This window comes from Ambystoma mexicanum, chromosome 8 (genome assembly GCF_040938575.1).
Source record: "Ambystoma mexicanum isolate Mex_15411 chromosome 8, UKY_AmexF1_1, whole genome shotgun sequence".
NCBI classification, from domain to species: Eukaryota; Metazoa; Chordata; class Amphibia; order Caudata; family Ambystomatidae; genus Ambystoma; species Ambystoma mexicanum.
In genome coordinates, this window is record NC_090929.1 from 84,032,441 (window position 1) to 84,057,416 (window position 24,976).

Consider the following 24,976-nt stretch of genomic DNA (forward strand, 5'->3'; position numbering starts at 1 on the left):
ACCACCACTAGGAAATGAGTGTCTCTGCCAGTGGACCCAAAGTCTGCATGCACACTTTCCCAGGGTCTTGTTCCTCGGGCATGGCTTCAATGAGGGGCTCTCTCTGCACCGGGGCAGCCGCCTGACACCCCACGCAGGCCGAAACAAACTCGAGGTCGGGGAACCATACCTTCTAGCTTAGCCTTGCTTTCGTGTTGGCCATCCCTTTTTTGACCCTGGTGCGCCAGTTCGATGACTTCTTGGATCTTGCACATTGTCACCATTATGCGCCCCCCCCAGAGCAAGAGCCCTGGCTCCACGAACATAAGCTCATCCTTCACATCCACAACTGTTCTAACACCACCCGCGACTCTTGGGTTCTTTGCGCCAGGGTGTCCACCTCTGACCTCCATGATCCCTGCTGAAGCGCTGCCTTTAGTATCTGGAAGCACTCATCCACTGCCGCTGCCTTTTCGAGCTCCTGCAGTGACACAGAGATCGGGTTTACCGATTCAGCGAGCAGCTGCACATGCTCGTCGGCCTCTTCCACACTGATTTCTGCCTTTTCATCCACACCACACCTTGGATGCCTCAACAAATAATCTTCTGCATTGTTATTACCCGGGCGATACACCAGCGAGACCCCATACACTAGGAGCGCAAGCATCCACCTTTCAGTGTGGGCCGGGGGTGGATGACGAACCACCCATGATCGGGAGCAGAGGCTTGTGGTCTGTCACCACAGTCACCGGCCGGCCAAGCACGTAGAGTAGAAGTGCCGACACCCCCAGAGGACTGCCAGGGCCTCCCACTCAATCTGTCCGTGAATAGCGCTGCTCCATCTCGGACAGGGCCCTGCATAGGCAATCAGCCTTATCTTGCCTTGTGCGTCCATCTGGGTAAGGGCCCCACACCTAGACCAAACAGTTTGTTAGTGCCCCCTTTACGTCCTCGAACGCTGCTTGTTCTAGTGGGCCCCACTGCTACGTTGAGTCTTTCCTAGTGTGGCTACGCATGGGGCTCCAACCAGGAGGCCAGTTTCCGGATGGACTGGCTGTAAGGATCTGTCTTCTCCTGCATCCTAGTGGAATCTGGAGTGAGTGTTATGAGTGACATTGGAATGTTACTGGATGGAATGTTTGTGTATGACTGGTGTTCTCTGGAGGGGAGTTGAATATGTAAGCCTGAGAGAGAGGATGCCGGTGCTTGCCTATGTGAACTGGAATCTACTATCTGATTAATATGTCTCTAGAAACTGGATGTTATGCTTGGAAACATAATAAAGAAGCCACTCATCCATACCATGATGTCAGAGTCATTCTACCTGAACCCAGATTTCCACACTGGCCACAGTAGGAGACCATCCCCATAAAGCTTCGGACTTCGGTCACATTCTCCGGAGGCCTTTCCTCCATAATGTCCTTGACCTTCCGTGGGTCGGGGGACACACCCCCCTCCTTGAAGACAAACCCGAAGAATTCGATCTTTTTCTTCAGGAATTTGCACTTCTTGTGCAAAGTCAGCCCTAACGCCTGCAGCCGCTCCAGAGTTTTCACCAGCCATTCCATATGTTCTGCCTCCATTTTGGCAAACACCAGAATATCATTGCTGATATTGAGAAAGCCATCCAGATCTGCCAGGGCCCCTCATATGATGATCTGGAAGACTTTCCGCCGCTGATGACACACCAAAGCTTAGGCATTTTGTAAGGGTACAGGCCCCGGTGTGTGGTGAAAGTGGTGATATATCTCGAGTCTGGGTGCACCACAACTTGATGATAGCCAGCATGGAGGTCGAGTTTCAAAAAGCAGTTGGGCCCCCTGCAGTTCCGCTGTGTCATCCATTGTGGGTGTGAGGTATGTCTCTCTTGCTTTATGGCCTTATCTGGGAGCCTCATGTACACACAGATAGTCACCGAATCAGACTGTTTTGTCTTCCATGTAATGAATATGGGCGACACCCATGGTGAAGGTCCATCCATTTTCTCTATAATGGCCAATGATATCAGATTTTCCAATTCCTTATGCACCAGGTCTTGCAGGTGGAATGGGACTCTGCAGTGCTTGAGGGCTACTGGTTGTATGGATTAATCGATATGAAGCTTCATGGGTTTGCCAGCCATGCAGCCTATCCCCTCAAACAGCTAACTGTATTTCATGAGAATTCGTTGTACGTCCTCCACATACACCACATACACTGCATACACAAAGCTTACAATGCCCAAAGCTTCCGCCGCTGCACAGCTCAGGAGAGTGTGGTTGCTCACACTCGTCACATAGAAGCAGGCCTTAATAGATGTGCCTCCATGCTCGACCTTCGCCACAAATGCTCCCGCCAGTGGAATGGGCTGCTCACCACCAAACATGAAGATCCACGCTCTCGGCTTATGCAGTGTGGGCGGCACTGACATGGCATCATGATGTACTTTTGCCATCAGGTTCACCGAAGCCCCCGTGTCCACCAGCACAGGCACCGTTGATTCATTGACCTGTACCAAACACTGCGGTTGCCTCCCGGTGGTGGCGGGCAGCGCACTGACGCTCGAGATGAAAAACATATTTTCTTCATCATCCTCTTCCTCTGTTTCCTGAGCTAGCCCTTCTTCTCCTTGGTCCACCAATGATACGTTGAGCACTGCTGTCAAAAGAAACCTGCTCATACTGGCCCTCTATGTACCACCAACAGCACTAGTGCCCTGCACATATGGGCATAGTGATCAAGTGCGCCACAGTGTCCACACGCCTTCCCTTGCATGGGTCATTCCGCGGGTGCGGGAGATCATACCTGCACTTGATGCATGACTCCAGAGTCCTGCCCCCTCTGTCACGCTGGCCACTACCCGGTCGACGGGCACCTCTCCCTCCTTGACCTCAGCCCACGGCACACACCACCTCCGTCTTCCACAGCCAGATTGCTGCATCCATTTTTGATGCCCTAACCTCAGACACCTTGTGGGACCGGCCCACCTCCAGTATGTGGGGCAACATGAGACTAGGTTCGCGTAGCACCTGTCTGCGAAGCTTACCAGATGAACAGCTCTGAATGAGCAGTGTCCTGATCAGGCCCTGAGCGTTGTCCCAGGCACACAATAAAGACATTTGCTGGAGACTGCCATAAAAGGTGTCCAGAGACTCATCATCCTTTTGTTTGGTGCTGCACATGACAAAGCGCTCATAGTCCATGTTGGCAAGTGCCATGAAGTGTTTGCGCAAAGCGTTCTTGGCTGCTGCATATGACCCATCCGCTGGTTGTAGAGATTGAAACATTTTGTGCACTGCCGGGCCTGCTGAGTACAGAAGCGTGGCTACCTTACTGTCCTCATCAGTCTCACCTGTAGCATGGAAATGCATGTCCAGACGGTCTATTCAGAGTCTCCACCTCGGTCCAAGGCTTGATGGGTCCCCAGAAACATCAAATTCGGGCATTGGTGCAAGTGCCCCTTGCTGTCGCAACATACGTGCACCGCCAGGGGCCACAGGCCCTGCTAGCGCCTGTGCTGCTGCACCATCCTCCTAGTCACCCACGTGGACTCCGGGGCCGCAACTCACAATGGCCTCCTTAATGCAGATCGCACCCAGAAAAATCGAGCGTGCTAAAGCAGCCACACTTCACCCAGTGTCCAAATGAAGGAAGGAAAACCCTTCCTCCTCAGCGCCCAATCAGAGTTCCCAGAAATGGAAATGGATGTAGGCCTCATCCCTCTCCTTACCTCAGCAATGAAGAGAAAAGTCCTGAAAAGTCCTTCAATTGATCTTGGCAGCAGTAGAAAATCATCCCCCTTCTGTGGGGGGTTCCAAAAATGCACGTGGGAGGCGCACAAGCACTCCTCAAGGGAGCCACAACCTTCTCAACCACGTGTGAGGCAAAATGACGGCAGTCCGCGTTGCGATCCAGGGACGTCATTTGGGGGTCGCCAGAGGTCGCAACTGCGACCTCTGAGGTCTGCCTTGCGACCTCTGTGGTCTCCCTTGCGACCTCTGTTAAAAAAAAAAATTTAAAAAAAAATTCGTTTTTTTTTTTTTCGTTTTTTGTAACGCAAGGTGGCTGGCTCTCATGTTCAGGCCCTTTAAAAAAAAAATAAGAAAAATAAGAACAGGGGTGCCACAAGTCTAACACTTTCAGCACTGACCCTAAATAAGAAAGAATAGGAAACCAAACAATGTGTCTTTCGGGAATTCTGTACAATAATTGATAAACTCATTAAAGGTTTATTTCAGGCACACTTCAGGGTGTGAGTCACTGATTTAGTCTGTTCTTAAATGCCTCAACTCAGCCTTTAATCCTTCTGAGGTCGATAAATGAGTACCAAGACAGGTTGGGTGATATTGGGTGTATATTTTTTCTATATAAAGTGCTTAAGCGTAAGTTCTATATAATAACACATCGTTATCATTTGGTCATGGACATCTGCTTGCAGTCACAGTAATTTGGTAATATGGGCCTATACACACTGACCTTAACGCTACATATGGCGATCCATTCTTGCATGAAATGTACATCACATTATAGTGATATTGTAACCATATTTTTCGTAGTGTACAATGCTGTGATGTCACTTCCTGTTTTGGCAATGGGTGAAAGGTTCGTGTTCCATCGCTCCCGCGATATCACCTCGGGGTGTGGTCAAATGACATCACTTCCTGTGATGTCATCAGGGGTCAAGGGTCGTGTGATGTCACTTCCGCTACCCCTGGCATTTTGGTGAAATGACGTCCCTGTTGCGATCGCCAACCCCGTGGCATTGATTTCACAAGAATTCCTCCAGAAATCTCACCGCCTCAGCCCTGGGGGTTCGCACGTCGCTCTGACCTCGTTGCCACTGTTGTGGGTTGCAGGTATGCCTATCTGGCCCCGTGAGCCCACAGAACACAACAGACACAGTGTTCACTGTCCGGGCTCAACAGTTGCACTGGGGATCCCAGGAACGCCCCGTTTATTACGCACACGCAGCAGAGTTGCGTCACTCCGCCGCACGTGTGCCCTTAAAGCTACAGGGGCACCACAATGGGTAACCCCTTGGAGCGCTAGCTGTGTTCTTCTCACGGCCACCTTCAGAACTAGTTGAAAAGATTTTGGTGCATTTTTGACGTTTGTAGGTGTTTTGGCAGAAAGTCTGAAAGCTTCTATTTAACTACCTGTTTTTAACTTCTATAGCTTAGTCATTCCTCTGCAAAGGTGCACACTTGTCGCACTAGTTTTCAGCTTGTTCGCTATTTGAGAAGCGATGAAATGGCTCCGCTAACCTGTCAAAAGAGAAAAGAAAACACATCTGCTATGTGTTCCTTCTAGCTCCTGGCAACACCACGCTCCCCTGTCAGAGGCACGTGTGTTTGTGGTACACACACCAAGCCTCGAATGCCAAGCTGAGCTCCTCCTGTGTTATTCCTTTTTAGTTCTGAAACGTACACATTTCTTACAGAGGCCGTCTCATTATGTACCCTGGGTGTTTTACTAAGCAGGCAGGCAGAGGTGGAAATGGAAAACATATACATGTGGATCAAGGGCCGGGGTGGGGACGGAGTCTAGAGGAGGGGGCGGGGTGGTAGCAGGTCACTAGAGGTATATGTTGGTATTTTCATTCCTTATCTTCTACCCAGTTTATCTCATTGTTGATAGCCAATGAAAGCACATACGTAGAAAGGAAAGTGTACTTTAAGTCCTCTTACTAAAGGGGGGTCGTTATTTAAAATAAATGTTACTTTCTAAACTTCCAGATCCTCTGTAAACGGAGCGTGCCCACAGGTAACAGGCCTACTGACGTGTGCTTTCTACCGTTTAGCACCACGCGTGTCTCTATTTTTTCTGTGTCTTTATGGCAAGGGAGTGCTGGCGCTGGGACCACTTCCAGAGAGGCGTTGGTGAATCATAGTTTTCAAACCACTAACTTTAAATCAGCAATCGGAACCCTGAGTATCCCAAGGCCAGAGTTGCGCATGCATAGTTCAAGCTCCCATAATGCTCTTGGTTCCGGAACCATCCAGTCAAGTACTTCTTTGGGGGGAGCTAGTGCCACTCTTTGGCTCCCCTCCACCCTCTACCCAGTGAGCTGCAATGACGGATATAAGTGTCTCTAACAGCCACTGTTTGGGGGCAGGCGGGACCTTTGCCACCGATTATCATGAGACTCCCAGCCAGCAGGGAGCTAAAACAATAAATGCCTACTCTAAGGCTATAAATCCTTCTTAGTGGCTGATGCAAAGGAACTGATGTTAAAGGCAATAAGGTGATAACACTTCTGTATACCCCAAGGGAAGTGACTGTGGGAAGGGCTCCAGCAAAAGCAGCTTGTAAGGCGAGCACTGCAAAGCGCACATTTTAAAGTTAACCTCTGAAACCTGGGCATATGTTATTCTTGCAGCCAGTCATGAGAAGTATTACCTTACTTACGCACAAAATGAAACAATAAAATAATTGTTGTGTTTTTACACTGGAAAAAACAGCTGCGATTTTTTTGAAGAGGGCACACAGGAAAACACAGATAAACACAGATTCTGAACATTTTTGAAAACACTGGAAAAACACCCCTGGAAGAAGGAAAAAAAGAAATCCCTAAAACAGGAAACCCTAAATATAATATAGGGCCAAGCAAATGAACAACACCAACACAATTCAACACTGCTTGTAATAATTCCCAGACAAGTCAGGCACAGACCAACGCTTAGGTCTGATGAGATACACACATGGGATTGGAAAAGGGCATGGATAAAAAAAGTTGACAATTTCATTGCATCATGTATGTTCTGTAAAGAAGGAGACAAAAGATTGACCGAGTACACCCCTCGCACAACAAGCTATGAATGGACTGCCATCATATGGGGAAGAAGTGAGCATCTAACTTATTAGCTCCTTATACTACATGCCAGCTAGCCTCGGTTTTTCAGTGGTTCTGATAGACACACTTCTAAGTGGGTTGTGGTGTGACTCAAAAAGAAGATGTCTACTGCTAACACGATAAAAAGGATGATTTAAATATACTTGCATGAAGATTACCCAAAGTACTTATTTTCTGACAACAGAGTTCCATTTTACCTCCCATGAGATAACCTCTTTTTCACAAAAATGGGCATACAACAATGCAGGCATTAACTGTATCATCCGAAACTGAATGGCCAATTTGAAAGAGTCAACAGGTTTATAAAAGAGTTACAAACACTGGATACACATTCAAGGAGCTCCTGCCACATGGTGGTAATGCGAGCGACCATGGTGGCAGACAGTTATCATAAACACCACCACAGGTGTTACACCCTTTGCCCCATGAGTGGCAGACTTGTGAACACCAACCTGGTTCTGGCATATAAGGGCCAACTCCAGATGCCCTGAAACTCTACCAGACTTAGGGATAGCAAAATACAGAGCAGTGGATGAACCATGCAAAACAGCTGCCACATATGATATGTACAATATCTTATGACCACTGTCATTTCGGATTGGTGACCTGGTGAGGGTCCATCTTAAACACAAGTTAATCGGGGAAAGATGTGCAACCTCTCAAGAATGGCACTGTATCACTCTAAACAGAACAGGTATCGTCCAAGCACAAGGCCTCAACTGAGCACAAAGGAATAATTAACCCGCCAAAGGCTTGGAGCTCATTTCACAGAGAAGGCACCTTTTCTTTGAAACCCATGGAAACAAGTATTTCCATCCCTGTTTGGGGGGATGGAAACGCAAATGTGTGTCAATCACACTTTAAACTGCGGCTGTTACACTTAAAATAACCAAGTCTGCAGAGATTCATAAACCTCTCATTGTCTCATACCATTAGCACTCATATCCCAGAAGGAATGCGCCCTGCAAGGCCATGAGGGGACCGGAGCTGCTGTGAAAAGTTATCCCACGAGAAGGAGGGCGCAAACCTCCGACCTTCACCAGTTGAAACCCTAAGCTATAGTGCCCAGCTTCCCCTGTCCCAAGACCCCAGCATTCTAGTATATCAGCCAGTCCCAGACCACCGACCATAAAACTGCTAGATCGTCAATTGGTCAGGAAGACCAGAGCAGAAAGGCGTGTTCACAGCATCCTTGACCCCTGTGATTTGTGCTGCAAGGAGCCAAAGGGGAAAAAATAACAAACCTAAAACCAAGGTGGGAAGATTTGTAAAGGTGTCGATGCGTATGATATTAAGCTGCGGTTTGCAAGTCATCATGACCTCCAAAGTATCCTCTGCGCCCATATCTGCAGTACCAGGTCCACATTAGGCCACAGATACGGAATGCTATGTTTTGTGCTGGTAATTGCCAATTCGGAACTTTGTGGTTGATGACGTACCAAGAAGAACCCCACATGCAAGAAGACAGACAAGAGGAGCTTGGACCAATGCCCTGGCATCACTTATGGAGTATGCACCATATGTATAGGGTCGCACTAACCAGCCACCTGGATCTGTACCCTATGTCATCTGCATCACTTATGACTCACTGTGCCTTTATAACTTGTTGCTTATGCTGTTTTTGTCAGGGCGTTTCATGGGAGTTCTTTGCTGGCACATACTTGTCTTTTTTTATGAGAATAAACCTTGGTCTCCTTGGAAGACGAGTGTTGGGCCTGTTTCCCTAGTGGCTTGTATTTTCCCTGGTGTGAGCTTTGAGGGGTTTCTCTGCACATGCTCCTTTTTTGGTGCAAGTGATGTGGTGCTCTACCGCTTCCCATCACCTTGGCCAAAAAAAGGTTTTGAGAATCTTGGCCAGAAATTCCCCTTTGCAGAAATCACTGGGCTCTCAAGTGCCAGATCTTCATCTCTGGGTGTTTCTTATCTACATTTCAGTGGTGCCACAAGGGGCGGTGCAGCTCACTCGAGGAGCTGAAACCCGTTGCCCCAGTCCACGGAGCCTGGTCCCGCTGGAGCCCCATCACCTCTTGCACCCGCAGCTGTGGAGGGGGTGTCATCACAAGGAGACGACACTGTAACAACCCCAGGTATGGAGAATCGAATGAAAAGTCTTGGGTTGCGCACACTTACTTTCATCACGAGTTGGGCGGTATCCTGACTGGGATACTGGCCAACTGTGTTTGCGTTACCGCTCACCCGTCCAGTGCTATTAGTGCCAGATCAAGGGTTGGGTGGTAATGGGCATTGATCACTCCTCATTGGGTCCATTGGACCCAATGGGGAATTTTTGCAGTAATTATCGCCGGCTGTATTACCGCATGGTATTGCACCTAAAATCAGCATTTTAAAAAGCGCATTTAACCCCTCATTCTATAGAGCTGGGGGTAAATGCTGCCAACTCATGTGTGGGCGGTGCCTTAAATGTGGCTGTAATAGCGTTACTGCTGCATTTAAGGGATACCGCCCAACTCGTGATGAAGCCCACTGTCTTGTGTGTGCTACTGAAAGTCTTAGGGTTTCCACAAGGTACTTGGGAGAATTGAATGCTTGTGAAAAGTGCCAGATTGAACGCAATGTTGCCTGAAGTCCCAGATAACTGTACAGGCATTCCACACACTGTCCAATAGTTGGCATCAATCTCAGAAGGTATCCCCCCTTTACTTTGGCTAAAACAACTCGTCTACACGTACTTCTTCTGCATTCACTTCGTCAGACATTTTCTTCTTCATGCATTTGCTTCTTCTTACCTTTACTTCATCTTCACATTGTCAGGGTGGCAGTGGCCATGGTAAGGTTAGCTGTTAGGTTATGGTTACGGTCAAGCAGGTTTAGGGGGACAAAAATGGGTGAAAAAAGGGGTATTACAGGGGGTCTCCCCTTGTAATGACGAAGTGAATCTTAGAAGGAGTGAGAGACAAAAGTAAAAGTATGTAGAGGTAACTGTGACAAAGTGTATGTATTTTATTTATTTATTTCTGTATGACGAAGTGAGTGCAGAAGAAGTAAAAGTAAGAAGAGCTATTGTGACAAAGTGAATGCAGAAGAAATAAAAGTATGAAGAGGTAACTGTGACAAAGTGAATGTCTGACAAAGTGAATGCAGAAGAAATAAAAGTATGAAGATGTAACTGTGACAAGGTGAATGTATGACGACGTCAGTGCAGAAGAGGTAAAGACATACATTCTCTCAGCAGGGTGAGAGAGGGTTCAGACTGCACACTCATTTCATCCACTTTAGCCACTTATAATGCTGGGGTTGAGAGAAAAGCAATGGCAAAGTGGGGACTTGGCAACCAGAAACTAGCACACAAGAGTAAAGAGACTCTAATTCCTGTAGGGGTCACTGGAGAAGAGGCTGTGAGTGAGGGGCGGGGAAAGACTCCTGGATCTCGCAGAGTCACTGCAAAGTGACATCCCCATCACTTCTGGGAGATGTAAGGCATGTAGTTAGAACTAACCAATAGGCCAACGGAGGCAGACAACCCCAGGGGAGTACAGTGTAATTTCCATTCACCCTTTAAACTTTGACCTTATCCGGGGGCGGGGTGGGAGGGGAGGGAGGGTGACCCAAGGGGTTTGTAGGTCAACTTCTGTTTTGCATTTATTTGTGGGGGTCAGGGAATGGTTCGCCCCCACAAACCAACCTCTATCTTTTTTCCTCGAGACAAGGCACTCTTGTGTGTGGCCCTCAGAAGTGTTTGCTCATCTGTGATGTTACCTTTTCTTTTTAAAATCTGAAATCTACATAGCAGAGTTCCCTTCTCTATTCCATTATTATTTTTCCCTGCTCTTTCCAGGCCCGCCTTCGGAGGGCGTAGCTGTGAGGGGCCAGACCTACAGGCAGAAATGTGTAACACTCAGGTAAGTGGAGCAGTCCACTGAGGAAGGAGACATTACTTACCCTCCCCACTAACTAACCAGCTAATCCTTCTCACCTCCTTGTGGCCTGTTAGGTCTGAACTCCTTACGTTTTATTTGTATACAATATATGTAATACACCCAATTCCTCAAGCTGTCGTTCTATAGCAAGGTCAAGAATTGGGGTCAGAAATACCAGGTCAAAGGTTAGTATTTTAATGCCAGAATCGCTTGGTCAACGTGTGATTCTTGCTGGAGCCATCCACCTACCCTTATTGGCTGTCCCTCTTCTGTAGCAATACCTCCTTGCCACACCGATCACCTCTACCCTCTGTCTCTCAGCCAGAAGGATGGGCATAGCATAGAGATGGCTGGGCATAGCATAGAAGGATTGACATAGCATAGACAAGGGCGCAGCTAGGGAATGAAAGTAATGACCAAAAGGGTGAAACCAAATTGAGAAGGATGTACAGAAAAGGATGGGCATATGATAGGGAAGGGTGATAGAAATAAACAAAGAAAGAAAGAAAAAAGATAAAAAGAAAGAGACTGTTATACATTGGAATGAGAAGGATGGACATAGGATGGGCAAGAATAGATACAGGATGAAGAAGTGTGGACAGAAAAGGATGGGCAGAAGCTGGAGAAGGGTCAGCATGGGATGGAGAGGAATGGAGAGATGGGTGTAGGATGGAGATGTGTACTATCAATCTGTTTCATAGGGTGCCTGTCGCTACCTCATGCTCCATTTATGTTAGGACAATAGTCCAGAGCCGTCCCTCAGTTCCTAGGTCATGGCCGTGCCCTGCGTGGATCACACAGCCTCTCACAGTCTCAGGGATGGTATAGTCTTCCTGGACACCTCTTTCCTTTCAGTCTATATCGGGGTGTCCTGTTGATCCTTCTGGAGTCCCTACCGGGCATGATCTGTTGCACCCCAGGGTGCCTCCAGCTCCCCCTCATAAGAAGGCTTCATATGTCCTCTCTCGGGTGTAGGCCGCCGCAGCTGCTAGACTCCGTTTGGGATCTCGGGCCCTTTGGCTGCCACCAGCTCAGCTGTTCTGGAGCATCCTTCCAAACAGCTGTTTAATAGCACTGCAACACCATCCTTCCTTCCTTCTTGTATTAACGTTCCTTCTCTCCTCCCTCTGGTCTTCTCCCTCTTACTTCAGTTCTTTTTCCTTCTCTCTTTTTCTCGCTCCTTCTCCCATCTCAGTCCCTTTTTCACCTTCTCTTGACGTATCTCCTTCTCTCTTTTTTCTCACTCTGGATGTCTCTCTACTTGATGTTTCTCCCCCTACTCTACTCTCTCTCGCCCTTGACGTTCTTCTTCCTCCACCTCTCCCTTCTCTCTCTTTTGGTAGTTCTTCTAATCGCCTTCGTTCTCGCTCCCCTTGAAGGTTCTTTTCCTCCACCTCTCCCTTCTCTCTCTTTTGGTATTCCTCCTCATCGCCTCTGGTCTCTCTCCCCTTGAAGGTTCTTTTCCTCCACCTCTCCCTTCTCTCTCTTTTTGTAGTTCTTCTCATCGCCTTCGGTCTCGCTCCCCTTGAAGGTTCTTTTCCTCCACCTCTCCTTTCTCTCTCTTTTGGTATTTCTTCTCATCGCCTTCGTCTCGCTCCCCTTGAAGGTTCTCTTCCTCCACCTCTCCTATCTCTGTCTCCTTCTTCTCTCATCTTTCTCCCCGCGAGGTACCTCCTATGCCTCCTCTTCCTTCCTTCTCTCTCTCTTTCTCTCTCGAAGGTTCCCTCCTCCTCAAATCTGTCTCCCTGCTGATGCTTATCCTCCTCCTCACAATTCCCCCTTTCTCTCTCTCTCTCGCCAGTTGTTCTCCTCACTTCCCACGCCTTGATGTTTCTACTCCTCTCCTTTCTTGCTTCTTTCCCAGCTGTGGGATTGGCCTCTGTGTGCCAGCTGTTTGTTACTCGAGAGCGGCCCCTCTAAGCAGCGGGACCCATTGGGAAAACCACACCGATTCTTCATCTGATTTGACTTGGTTTGTGGAGTGGCTCAACACACCGCAGACACTAAAGGGCAGCCTGCCATCCTTTAGTTAGGCGACCTCACCTTCATGGGCACTGGACCCCATTATTGTGCTGCTGGTGGTCACTGGTGCTGTGCTTCCCTCTAGCTCTGCTCCTCGCTCTGCTGTTCTGACTGTGCTTCCCTCTAGGCTAGGTCTGCTCCTCGCTCTGCTGTTCTGACTGAGCTTCTCTCTAGGTCTGCTCCTCGCTCTGCTGTTCTGACTGTGCTTCCCTCTAGGCTAGGTCTGCTCCTCGCTCTTCTGTTTTGACTGTGCTTCCCTCTAGGTCTGCTGCTCGTGATGCTGTTCTGACTGTGCTTCCCTCTAGGCTAGGTCTGCTCCTCGCTCTGCTGTTCTGACTGTGCTTCCCTCTAGGCTAGGTCTGCTCCTCGCTCTTCTGGTTTGACTGTGCTTCCCTCTAGGTCTGCTGCTCGTGATGCTGTTCTGACTGTGCTTCCCTCTAGGCTAGGTCTGCTCCTCGCTCTGCTGTTCTGACTGAGCTTCTCTCTAGGTCTGCTCCTCGCTCTGCTGTTCTGACTGTGCTTCTCTCTAGGTCTGCTGCTCACTCTGCTGTTCTGACTGTGCTTCTCTCTAGGTCTGCTCTTCGCTCTGCTGTTCTGACTGTACTTCCCTCTAGGCTAGGTCTGCTCCTCGCTCTGCTGTTCTGACTGTGCTTCTCTCTAGGTCTGCTCCTCGCTCTGCTGTTCTGACTGTGCTTCTCTCTACATCTGCTCCTCGCTCTGCTGTTCTGACTGTGCTTCTCCCTAGGTCTGCTGCTCACTCTGCTTTTCTGACTGAGCTTCCCTCTAGGTCTACTTCTCGCTCTGCGGTTCTGACTGTGCTTCTCTCTACATCTGCTCCTCGCTCTGCTGTTCTGACTGTGCTTCTCTCTAGGTCTGCTGCTCGCTCTGCTGTTCTGACTGTGCTTCACTCTAGGCTAGGTCTGCTCCTCGCCCTGCTGTTCTGACTGTGCTTCCCTCTAAGCTAGGTCTGCTCCTCGCTCTGCTGTTCTGACTGTGCTTCCCGCTAGGTCTGCTCCTCGCTCTGCTGTTCTGACTGTGCTTCCCGCTAGGTCTGCTCCTCGCTCTGCTGTTCTGACTGTGCTTCCCTCTAGGTCTACTCCTCGCTCTGCTGTTCTGACTGCACACTCTTTTTGCCAGTGCAGGTGACTTGCAGCTTATTTTGCAAAGTATGTTGATGCACCTGTCACCCTATTTGGTACACCATGCCTCTGGTGGAGACCCACGAGCAGAGGCTTAGCAGCTGCCATTCTTAGGCCCACCGTGTCTGCCTCTTTTATAATCATGCTACAACGTGTAGCCAGGGTCAATGTTATTGGTTTCTGGCAACACTGAAGAATACAGCCTATAAGTCTAGGGATGCGGTGGAGGTCCTGAGGGATCCCTTGTATACCAACTCCAGGGCAGCATTGGGGAGTGGGCGGCAGTGCCGAACCCCCAGGGACTCCAAGAAACCCTCCTTCCCCCTTAGCCTTTCTAAAGTGACTTCATCAGAAACAGCATGCCCTGCTCCCTGCCATGGTGGCCAAGCTTTGACAGTACATCTTTCTTGACCCCTAGAGTACTTGCCTTAGCATACCAAAGGGATTCATCATATACACGCTTCCTCAGCCGCTCTCCACCCCCTTCCTTCTCTCATTATTGGCAATTCTCTTGCACTATCTGAGATGTCGTCAGGCCTAGTAGGATAGTTATTGTTTTGTCCTCACCTTCCTCACCCTTGCCCCCTTCCTTCCCTCACTTCTTGTCAATGCTTTTGCACTATCTGAAATGTCGTCTGGCCTAGTACGATAGTCAATTACCCATTCTTAATGTCTCAAGACCTTGTAAGAATGCTTTTGTATTTTCCCTTGCTCCCCCCTGTCTTGAAGTGCTTTGAAACAGCACTATACAAATAAACTATCATATCTTACATGAAGAACTATTGGCTTTGAAAATGTGTCTTCTGCCTTTCCGCAGGCCTGCTTGAGAACACAGTCGGCCTTCATGGCAGAGCAATGCGCGGCTACAGACACAAAGCCCTTGTTCCTGAGCCCAGGAGTTCCCTCCTTCTATAGATGGACCTCTGCCCTCGATAACGCCAGAGGTAAACATGCAGCTTCCCAAAGGCGCCGTTTCTTGGCTCCATGCGCAGGCTGTGTTGACGTGTGGCGATGTAATGTATGCATGTTATTAGTCTGAGGAGGCAGTCATGTTCTCAGGATGTTATTATTATGACCCTTTAAAATGCACACAGCCCACGATGAGATTTCTGTTGGTGCCTAAACAATAGTGCCTTTTTAAAAAAAGAAAAATTTGGGGGGGGTTCCCCACAACCCCTGTTTTTTGTTTAAAAACATATTTTTTTTGTTAACTAAACAAAACTAAATCCTATAAAATAAAAACCAATAAATTGAAAAAAAAAAATTCGGCACTTTTGGTTCGAAATTTTGGTATTTCCCCCCAAAAAATTCAACATATTGACTGGATACCTTGGATTACAGACATTACATGGATGAAGGGCTGGATTAGCCTTTCTGGAATTGGAACTTTACAAGTAAAACACAGCACTCTGCAGCACAGTTGGGCTAAAAAAACTATGGGTTTCATTGCGATTTCGGCAGTGCGTTGAAAGAGTGGCGGTCATTCTTTTACCGCCTCTTTTTTGCCGTTAATAGAATTTTCGCTGTTTTTACTGCACCAGTTTGATCTTATAATGGAGGATTTACAGGTAAATGCTCAGTTTTAAAACCAAAAATCTGCAGATTTGATCACTGTGATTCTGCCAAAATCCCCCAAGGCGTCCTAGGGATTCCAGAAATGGGATTTTCCTTGCCACCACTCATTACCATGTGGTAAGTCCACTGGACCAAGTCGTGGTAAAACTAACCAAGTATGGCGGTAATTCCGGAGATTCACTACCGATTCACCGCCCATCTTGCAATGAGGCCCATCTAGGGAAGGACCAAAAAACAGCTTTGTGATACTTATTTCATAATGTTACTCTTCAGCATCCTCCATCTGCAAAGATAAGGTCAGTGAGTCATTTTCCAGTGAAGAATGCAACCTCTCGTCTGTGTTAATTCCCTTTGGAGTGTGAATGTTATTAGCATTTGCTTCTCCTTACTTCTAGTCTTGGGAGGATAGCTCAGGGGCAACACGCTCGCCTTGGAAGAAACACAGGTTCGATCCCCGGGTCCGCGCTTAGAAACCTCTGGGTATTAAGCACGTTATAAATAACCAATTACCATTGCAATTAGTCCATGTTTGCATCTCTTCTAATGGGACTTCATAAAGCACATACTGGTACATCTAAGCAATAGAATCCAGCGAACCTAAACTTTATTCCGATGCCCGGTGGCCAGTTTTCTCCTTTCCTTGTGATGTCCCCATCAGATGATAGCAGATCGCCTTAGCACTTTAGAAGAGTTTAGAAGGTACATTAAGAAGGAGCCCGAGAATGGATAGCTCTGCCCAGGTTCCGATCCAGTCTTATAGGTGCTCGGAGATTATTGGGAGAATGGTCAGAATGGATAGACCTGGTGACGTGTAGCTGTCGGAAGTGGGCAGGATGGACGGGGCTGGGTGGTGGTCTCTTTCTGAAGGGGAAGGTCCCTGTGGGTGGGCTTCATGCCTGCGCTTCTCTGCAGGCCATGGTTAGGGTGGAGGGTCCTTGCATACCTTACCTTAACAAGGTGAGCCTGCTGGGAATCCTTATCTGCAGGCCATGGTTAGGGTGGATGGTCCTTGCATACCTTACCTTAACAAGGTGAGCCTGCTGGGAATCCTTATCTGCAGGCCATGGTAAGGGTGGATGGTCCTTGCATACCTTACCTTAACAAGGTGAGCCTGCTGGGAATCCTTATCTGCAGGCCATGGTTAGGGTAGATGGTCCTTGCATACCTTACCTTAACAAGGTGAGCCTGCTGGGAATCCTTATCTGCAGGCCATGCTAAGGGTGAATGGTCCTTGCATACCTTACTTTAACAAGGTGAGCCTGCTGGGAATCCTTATCTGCAGGCCATGGTTAGGGTGGATGGTCCTTGCATACCTTACCTTAACAAGGTGAGCCTGCTGGGAATCCTTATCTGCAGGCCATGGTAAGGGTGGATGGTCCTTGCATACCTTACCTTAACAAGGTGAGCCTGCTGGGAATCCTTATCTGCAGGCCATGGTTAGGGTGGATGGTCCTTGCATACCTTACCTTAACAAGGTGAGCTTGCTGGGAATCCTTATCTGCAGGCCATGGGTAGGGTGGATGGTCCTTGCATACCTTACCTTAACAAGGTGAGCCTGCTGGGAATCCTTATCTGCAGGCCATGGTAAGGGTGAATGGTCCTTGCATACCTTACCTTAACAAGGTGAGCCTGCTGGGAATCCTTATCTGCAGACCATGGTAAGGGTGAATGGTCCTTGCATACCTTACCTTAACAAGGTGAGCCTGCTGGAAATCCTTATCTGCAGGCCATGGTAAGGGTGGATGGTCCTTGCATACCTTACCTTAACAAGGTGAGCCTGCTGGGAATCCTTATCTGCAGGCCATGGTAAGGGTGGATGGTCCTTGCATACCTTACCTTAACAAGGTGAGCCTGCTGGGAATCCTTATCTGCAGGCCATGGTAAGGGTGGATGGTCCTTGCATACCTTACCTTAACAAGGTGAGTCCGCTGCAAATCCTTATCTGCAGGCCATGGTTAGGGTGGATGGTCCTTGCATACCTTACCTTAACAAGGTGAGTCCGCTGGGAATCCTTATCTGCAGGCCATGGTAAGGGTGGATGGTCCTTGCATACCTTACCTTAACAAGGTGAGTCCGCTGGTAATCCTTATCGGCAGGCCATGGTAAGGGTGGATGGTCCTTGCATACCTTACCTTAACAAGGTGAGTCTGCTGGGAATCCTTATCTGCAGGGAATGGCCAACATATTTGGAGTTGGTTGGCAGTCCTCGTCTTCATGGAGGGCATGGGCCGTGCAGGCCTTATCTGCATGGAATGGTCAGTCTGGACAGGCTGGCTGGCTTTGTTGTCCTTTTCTGTTATGTTAAGTTGACTTATACCATGCACCGCTCCCATCTTCATGGTATCCAGGCGCTCACGGTGCTCTGTAAGGAAAAGTGGGTAGTGTTGGTTAGCGAGGGGGAGTGGGATAGCATAGATGCTGTGCTCATCTGTTGCTGTGTGCAGAACCAGGAGCAACTGGGATTATGTGTGTCTGAGCTTACTGCATGTGCTTTGTGTTGTGCACTGGGCTTGTTGTGTCTGGCAGGACGGCGCCCAGTGTTTGACTTTTCTTGTCTGAGGGGGTTGGGTTTGTAGCTTGGTTAGAGTGATGTGCGGTTTTGCGTGTTTTGGTGGGTTCTTTCACTAGCCCTGTGGGTGTCTCTTGTAGGAGTGGAGTGTTGGTTGTGTGAGAGAAGAAGTGGTTAGTGGGTTTTGGGTGATCTCTGGGTATTTGTAGTTATGTTATTGTTTTCCATTCTAAATGTATCCCTTGTTTGCCCCGTTTCCTGTTTTTGGTTTGTAGAAGCAGGGATTGTGTGGGTTGGGTCGTCCATTCGTGGGGTGATTATTGAATGGTTAGTAAGTGTTTATCACGGCGAGTTGAATAGCTAGGTTTTTAGAAGTTAACTGAAAGTTAGTTGGTCTTCTGTCATTCTTATTTCCTTAAGGATCGAGTTCCATAGTTTGGCTATCAGATTGGAAAAGCAGTTCCTCTTAATGTTCTTTTCTCTTAGTGTCTTGTTTCTGTTTGGAGGTCGGTGTTGGATCTTAAGTCTCTCCGCGGCTGATATCGGGGGATTTTAGTTTGGATGAATCTGGCTCCTTGTAGTGATTTATGGGCAATGCAGGTGGCTTTGAAGTTGATGTGTTTCTTTACTGGTAAATTAACAAGGGGGTCCTGGGAGTCCCTCTGCCAGACATTAGTCCTGGTTACGAGAGCCTTACCCAGATTCTTTAGCTCACTATCTTTCACAGAGGAGAAATATCCAAAAGATATCAGTCTATGTCCTGCTCTGGTGCAGTCCAGCACCAAAATGCTAGGCAATTTTCTTCTGAACAAGAGTACCAACAGCAACCCAAGACACGTGTTTTGGTCTAGTTGGACCTCATCAGTAGAGTGGAGCTCTGACTCTATAAGAATAGTGAGCAAGGGGTCCACGTCTGGATTCCCCTAGTAATTTAGGGTGACCTAAAGTTACTTAAATTATGCAAATTAACAAGGCAGGTCCTGGGAGTCCCTCTGTCAGACATTCTTTACTGGTAGCCAGTGTAGACTTCTTAGGGCCAGTGTGATATAGTCGCTTCTATTTAGTCTCAGGTGTAGTCTTGCTGCAGTATTGTGTATGTGTTGTAGTTTTTTGGTGAGGCGTTCAGGCATTTCCAGGTATAGATTATTTGCATAGACTATCCTTGATAACATCAAGGACATGATTGTACGGTTTCTGTGTGCAAAGTTGAGGTAAGGGAGGACCCCTCTTATTAAATGGAGGAGGTAAAAGCATTTTTTGGCTATTGCGTTGACTTGTGGTTCCAAGTTGTGGCTGTTGTCCTTGAGGATTCCCAGATTTAGTTATCACTGTTGACATCTCTGCTTGGGTTCCAATGGTCGGGGGCCACATGAGGGATGGCTGTGTTGAACTATCTTCTTGTGGGGGGATTAATATTTCTGTTTTGGTTGGGTTTAGTTTGAGGATGTTATTTGCCATTCAGGTGTTTGTCTGCGAGGCATGTCTGCGTAGTTGTAGGCTGTCAGTTCATGGATTTGAATGAGTTTCATTAGGGGGGGTCATATAAATGTTGAAGAGGCGTGGGGAGAGGTTTGATCCTTGTGGTACATCACAGGTAATATTTTTTGTGTACGATGTGAGTGGTGGAATGTTGGTTCTTTCTGTTTGGTCGGCGAGGAAGGATTTCAGCCATTGTAGTGCGGAGCTTTGAATACTGGATTCCTCCAGTCTCTTGATTAGGATTGTGTGTCTGATATTGAAGGCAGCTGATATAGTGCTGATTATGTTCCTCTCATGGGTCTGCAGGGATTAGTCAGACTGAAAGGCCCTAGTCGACTGCTCTTACCTCTAGGGAATAGTTAGATTGAAGATGCCTTGCCTCCCTTATCTGCAGGGAATGGCCAGACTAGCTGGACCTTTTCGGCTTAATGATCAACCTATATGGACCTGGTTCACTATCTTTATCTGCAAAGGTTAGCTTTGTGCGCCTGCCCACTATTTTCTCCATGGAATGGGCCGGTTGGGAGTCCTTATGTGCAGGACATTTTCAGACTGTATGGGACTGACATATCCGCAGGGAATGGTGAGCTTGCATAAACCTGGCTGCCCCTATATCTGCGGTCAATATCAAACTGGAATGGCCTGGTTGTTGGTCCCTATCTGCAGGGAATGGCTAAACTGGTTGGGATTGGTCAGTTGCACTTAACTTGAATAGGCTTGGTCACATATATCTGGGGCCTCTTGGAAAACCTTATCTGTAGGGAATGGTCAAACTGTGTTGGATGGTCGGCCTTACATGCAGTAAATAGTCAAGCTCGATAGGCCTCTTGGGAGGGAGTCCCTTTCTGAAGGGAATGATCAGACTGCATTGCCTCTCTGGCCTTTTCTGCAGGGATAGGTCAGAATGGATGGGCCTATTGGTGTCCTTTTCCGCAGGGAATGGTCAGACCGCATGGGCCTGGACAGCCATATCTCAGGGAATAGTCAGACTAGATGGGCTTGTTGGGGATCCTTATCCGAAAGGAATGGTCAGACTAGATGGGCTAGGTTAGTTGTCATTACCTTAAAGGAATGGTCAGTTTGGGTAGGCTTTGCTAACCTTACCTGCAGTAAATGGCCAGACTGGATAGGCGTGTCGGAAGTCTTTTCTGCAATGAATGGCCACACTGGCCTGGCTGGCCTTATCTGCAGGGAATGGCCAGACTGGATAGGAATGGTGGTCATTATCCCCCTCATAGTCTATGTTGCTGTGCTTCCTCACCCAGGAGATGCCCTATGCCAGTACATGTGCAAGGCGAAGGGCAAGAGCTTCATGGTGAGCCGGGGACAGCACTTCATGGATGGCACAAGGTGTGAGCAGGGCGGCGGCGAAGAGATGGGCCTCAACCTGTGCGTGGCCGGGAGCTGCAGGGTAAGGTCTAGTCTGCCCAGGTCTGGCATTTTGAGAGTAAAACCTGGGACTTCACTCAAAGAAAGTAATGTATAGAAGATGAATGCAGACAACTGTGAACTAATTAACTTATCCACCCCATTTACTGTCTACCTCCTTCCTATTTGCTGTCTGTGCATTGAGCCACTTCTACTATTCAAATATTCAACTTTTCCATTCACCCACTACTCTGTGCAGATGTCTTCATCCTTTTACCTTCACATCCTTCCATCTATTTATACATCCAGCAGTGCACTCACCCTCTCACTCTGACCATTCACTGCGTAATGCGCACCCATCTGCCTGTCAGTCCATTGTATAATGTCCATCCACACAGCTAATCATTCATCCATTGGTTGTTCAATCCATGTATTTGACCATTGTGTGATCTCCCATATGTCCAGCCATTCATCCAGCCATTCATTAATTCATCAATCCATCTACCTGCTCTTTTCCTAAGCACTCCTGTTCACCCATCCATGCAGCTACACATCTATCTGCCGGTCTGCTTTAATCTATATACATCTATTTATTATTAACTGGTTCTTAATCCATCCATCCATTGTCTATTTATCAATTCCCTTCCTCCATGGACTCCTTGTTATTCAACAATTCTCTCTCCCTTCCATCCTCTAGTCCTTCCTCCCACCGCTTTATCCAATAATCCATCCATGGACTACTCTTCATCCACCCATCCTTCCCACCCTTGACCCCTGTCTTTCTGCCTTCTTTAGTTAAGACTCATGCGAGTGGAAGACAATGCATATCTTCTGGACTCTCGCTTTCTCTTAAAATACTGCTTTGGTGATGGTGCTATCCTTAGTGCTGCATTGGCAGGAATGATGCATGGGGGTGAATGACATTTTGCCAATGGTGATGTTTTGGTGCATTAGTGGGTGGAATGCATCAGTGAGAGTCATGCGTTGGCAATGGTGATTTGCTAGTGATGATGGTGTATTGCAAGAGTGTCATTTATTTGCCACCTTCTCTTTGCAGAGGTTTGGCTGTGACGGGAAGATGGACTCTGGGAAAGCCATGGACCTGTGCCAGGTGTGTGGGGGAGATAACAGCACATGCTCCAGAGTCAATGGATCATTTACTGAAGGGGAAGCTCAAGGTAAACTAGAAACATATCCCACCTATAGCATAATCCTAGCGTGGTGCATAACCTTTGACTCAAACGGCAGCCTGCGTATTGTGTCGAACCTGGTGTTTATGACAGTGAACCTCAGCATCAAGGGGTTCAATAGCGTTACCTTACCATAGTCTGTGAGAAAGTGCTACAACTCCACAGAGATGTAGAGAGGTGACCAAGAAGCAGGAGAGCAGGTTGGAGGTAGTGAAGAATGAGGAGGTGGAGAGAAGGAGCAACAGAAGCAACAGAAAGAGTGAGGAGGTTGGAGGGAGAGATCAATCATGAAAGGGTACAGAGGGGATTGGCGGCAGTGAGATTTTCAGAGAGGAGCGGGTATATTCAGAAGGAGGTTAGAGGTGGCATAAAGGGGGAGGAGGAGCAGTATTGCATTCAGGGGGAGGTTAGTGGTGGCAGCGGAGAAGAAGAGGAGGAATATTAAGGAGTGTGTATGTTGAAGAAATAAGGAGTAGAAGACTAGTCAAAAGGAGATTCAAGGAAAAGACCAGAGGCATGTGAGAGAGAAACTGACATACACTAGGACTGATGGTGTGAGTGGAGGAGGGTTAAAAGCATGATCACCAGGCATTGACTAAGAAGTAAGAGAGCGAGAAGCGGAAAGATCAGGTTGTGCATGAAGGACCGGTGCAACTGGAGGAAGTAGACGAGGATGGAAAACTGGAGTCAGGACCTCAAGACACAGAGGTGAAAAAGGTACTGTGACGAATCCTGCGGATCCCTCACTGAAACCCTGCCTAACGTGTCCTCCCAGGTGGCCAGGGGAAGGCAGACGCTTCCTGATCCCAACCTTGGGGGTGGTGTACTGCGGGAGGATCACCTGGGTGGAGTCAAGGCCTAGGGTAGTAGGGAGATTGCGTTGGATGAGACACAGTATTTTTCCTCTGAAAGGGATACTCTTACCTCTGTACCAGAAGAGGTTATGGCTAACTGTCATTTTAATGTCTTTAAGCCTCCTATTAAATCTAAGGTGGTAAACCTTAAGGTTGTAACAGCAAAGCATATTATACCAAAAGAAATAATCTTTTTGGTTCCTAAATGTCCTCCTCAAAACCAAAGGCACACTACAAGGAATGGTGGAGATGGTGTCTTCTCTAGATCATCTTCCTCTATCAAAGTAAAAACATACAGCGCCCCTGTTACATTTACTAAGGGAATTAAATCTACCCTTAAAGATACTCACGAAGTAGAAAAACCTGACTTGGATGAAGTAAACTACATGTCCCAGAATCTATAGGGACTGAGATGAAGAAGAGGGCTAAAGAAGCATGTAGATATAGTAGTCTGGCTATTAGACATAACAGAGAATGCCGAAGAAATGTCCAGAGGACGTGATTTAGAAAAGTATCAACATTTATTTTGCATGATACATAATTTATAAAAATAGAATCAATCATATATTAAGGCGCACTTCAAAATTTAATTTGCATTGCAGGAAAGCATGAAACTACATAAAAGTTATACAAGCCATACCATTTAAACTCCATACACAGTGAATCATACACACCTTTCCCCACATTCAGTGCCAGACATTCCTCCAAAAGCCACTATAATGCATACCAATCCAGTAGAACATTATGTGGTGGAACATTCTAATTGTCACCACAAACAACTTTGTTGCATATACATTGAATGTTAAAGATCACAATAATTCTGTCACATGTAATCTACTAATGGGGTGGAACAGAACAATGTCTATTCAGCAGATCACATTCCCATTTGTATTCTCAACCGGTTTCGACGTTAAGAGATGATTAAGTCAACGTCTTCATCAGGAGAACCATTACAGTGTACTTGCTTCTATAGTCCTGTGCTTCGAAGGCCAGATGAAATGGAACACGCTGGCCAGTTTAAATGGTATGGCTCTTATAGCTTTTATGTAGTTTTATGCTTTCCTGCAATGCAAATTACATTTTGAAGTGGGCATTAATATATGATTATTTCTATAAATTGTGTATCATGCAAAATAAATGTTGATACTTTTCTAAATCACGTCCTCTGGACATTTCTTCAGCATTCTCTAGTACAATAATACCCTCATCCAGGGCGTAGGGTTTTCCTGCGTCTTCCAGTTCTCTCTCTATTAGGCGTTACAGCCTTTGCATCGGTCAGGCAATTGAAACCAATGGCTCACACCTGAAGCCAATTGCCAAACTTGTGAGGCATGACATGTTGCAGCAGGAGAGGGGAGAGGGGAGAGGGAAGGAGCTGGAGCAGGAATTGGAAGGCTGGCAGCAGAATCAGTAGTAGAAGAGCATGAGGCTGGCTATTCACGAGGAAGTGTGATCACAGAAAGGATGCCAGGACGTGGAGACAGCAGATTTCAGCTGCAAGTTCTAAAAGGGCCCTTTGGTCTCAAACCCTGCATTACCATGACTGCACTGAGGAGGACGTGCTGAGAGTGGAGCTTTCCTCAGGCGCGCTGAGTGGCTGTGATTGCAGAGCCGTGACCGTGCTGAAGCCTGAGGCAGAAGGCAAACCCAAAGAGAAGCATCCTGACAATTAAACCAAATGTACTGCAGAGGTTGTAATCAATTGTAAAGTTGTAGAAGAAGTTGCTAACCTAATCTTTGAACTGTGGCAATTCATCTTGGAAAGAAGACATTCAGGATTACCATTGGTGCTATTTTCCTGGCTGCAATTGGAACAGGATATTTTCAATTGAAAGCTCAAGAAGTGTTACCAGTGGATTTTTATTTGATGAACCTATGTGGTGACTTGGAACTCACAAGAACTGGTTTGACTTTTCTTTTCCTTTGAACATTTTGAGACTTTTTGGAAACCCATGGGGAAGGGATTTACCCGGGACAGGTCAAGGTCATCCAAAATACTAGCTAAATACTGTTCATTATTTTATGTTGTTCATGATTTCCTTTGAATGTTTTGCTGTTTAGTATGAAGGCCAGTTTGTCTATTTTAGGAGTTATTCCCTTAGCCTTTAGACCAGGTAGGGAATTCCCTGATAGAGGAGGAATAGCAAGAAT

The 24,976-nt window shown here is 47.4% G+C and overlaps 1 protein-coding gene across 2 annotated transcripts in view; it reads left to right on the top strand.

Moving 5' to 3' along the window:
* ADAMTS13 (ADAM metallopeptidase with thrombospondin type 1 motif 13) overlaps positions 1–24,976 on the top strand; it is a 447,185-nt gene that overhangs the window by 196,423 nt on the left and 225,786 nt on the right. For both annotated transcript variants that reach the window (XM_069609349.1, XM_069609350.1), the window contains exons 12-16: positions 8,747–8,898; positions 10,608–10,671; positions 14,668–14,794; positions 20,679–20,824; positions 21,839–21,959. In XM_069609349.1, the coding sequence (XP_069465450.1) occupies positions 8,747–8,898; positions 10,608–10,671; positions 14,668–14,794; positions 20,679–20,824; positions 21,839–21,959 (610 nt within the window). The remainder of the gene's footprint in view (positions 1–8,746; positions 8,899–10,607; positions 10,672–14,667; positions 14,795–20,678; positions 20,825–21,838; positions 21,960–24,976) is intronic.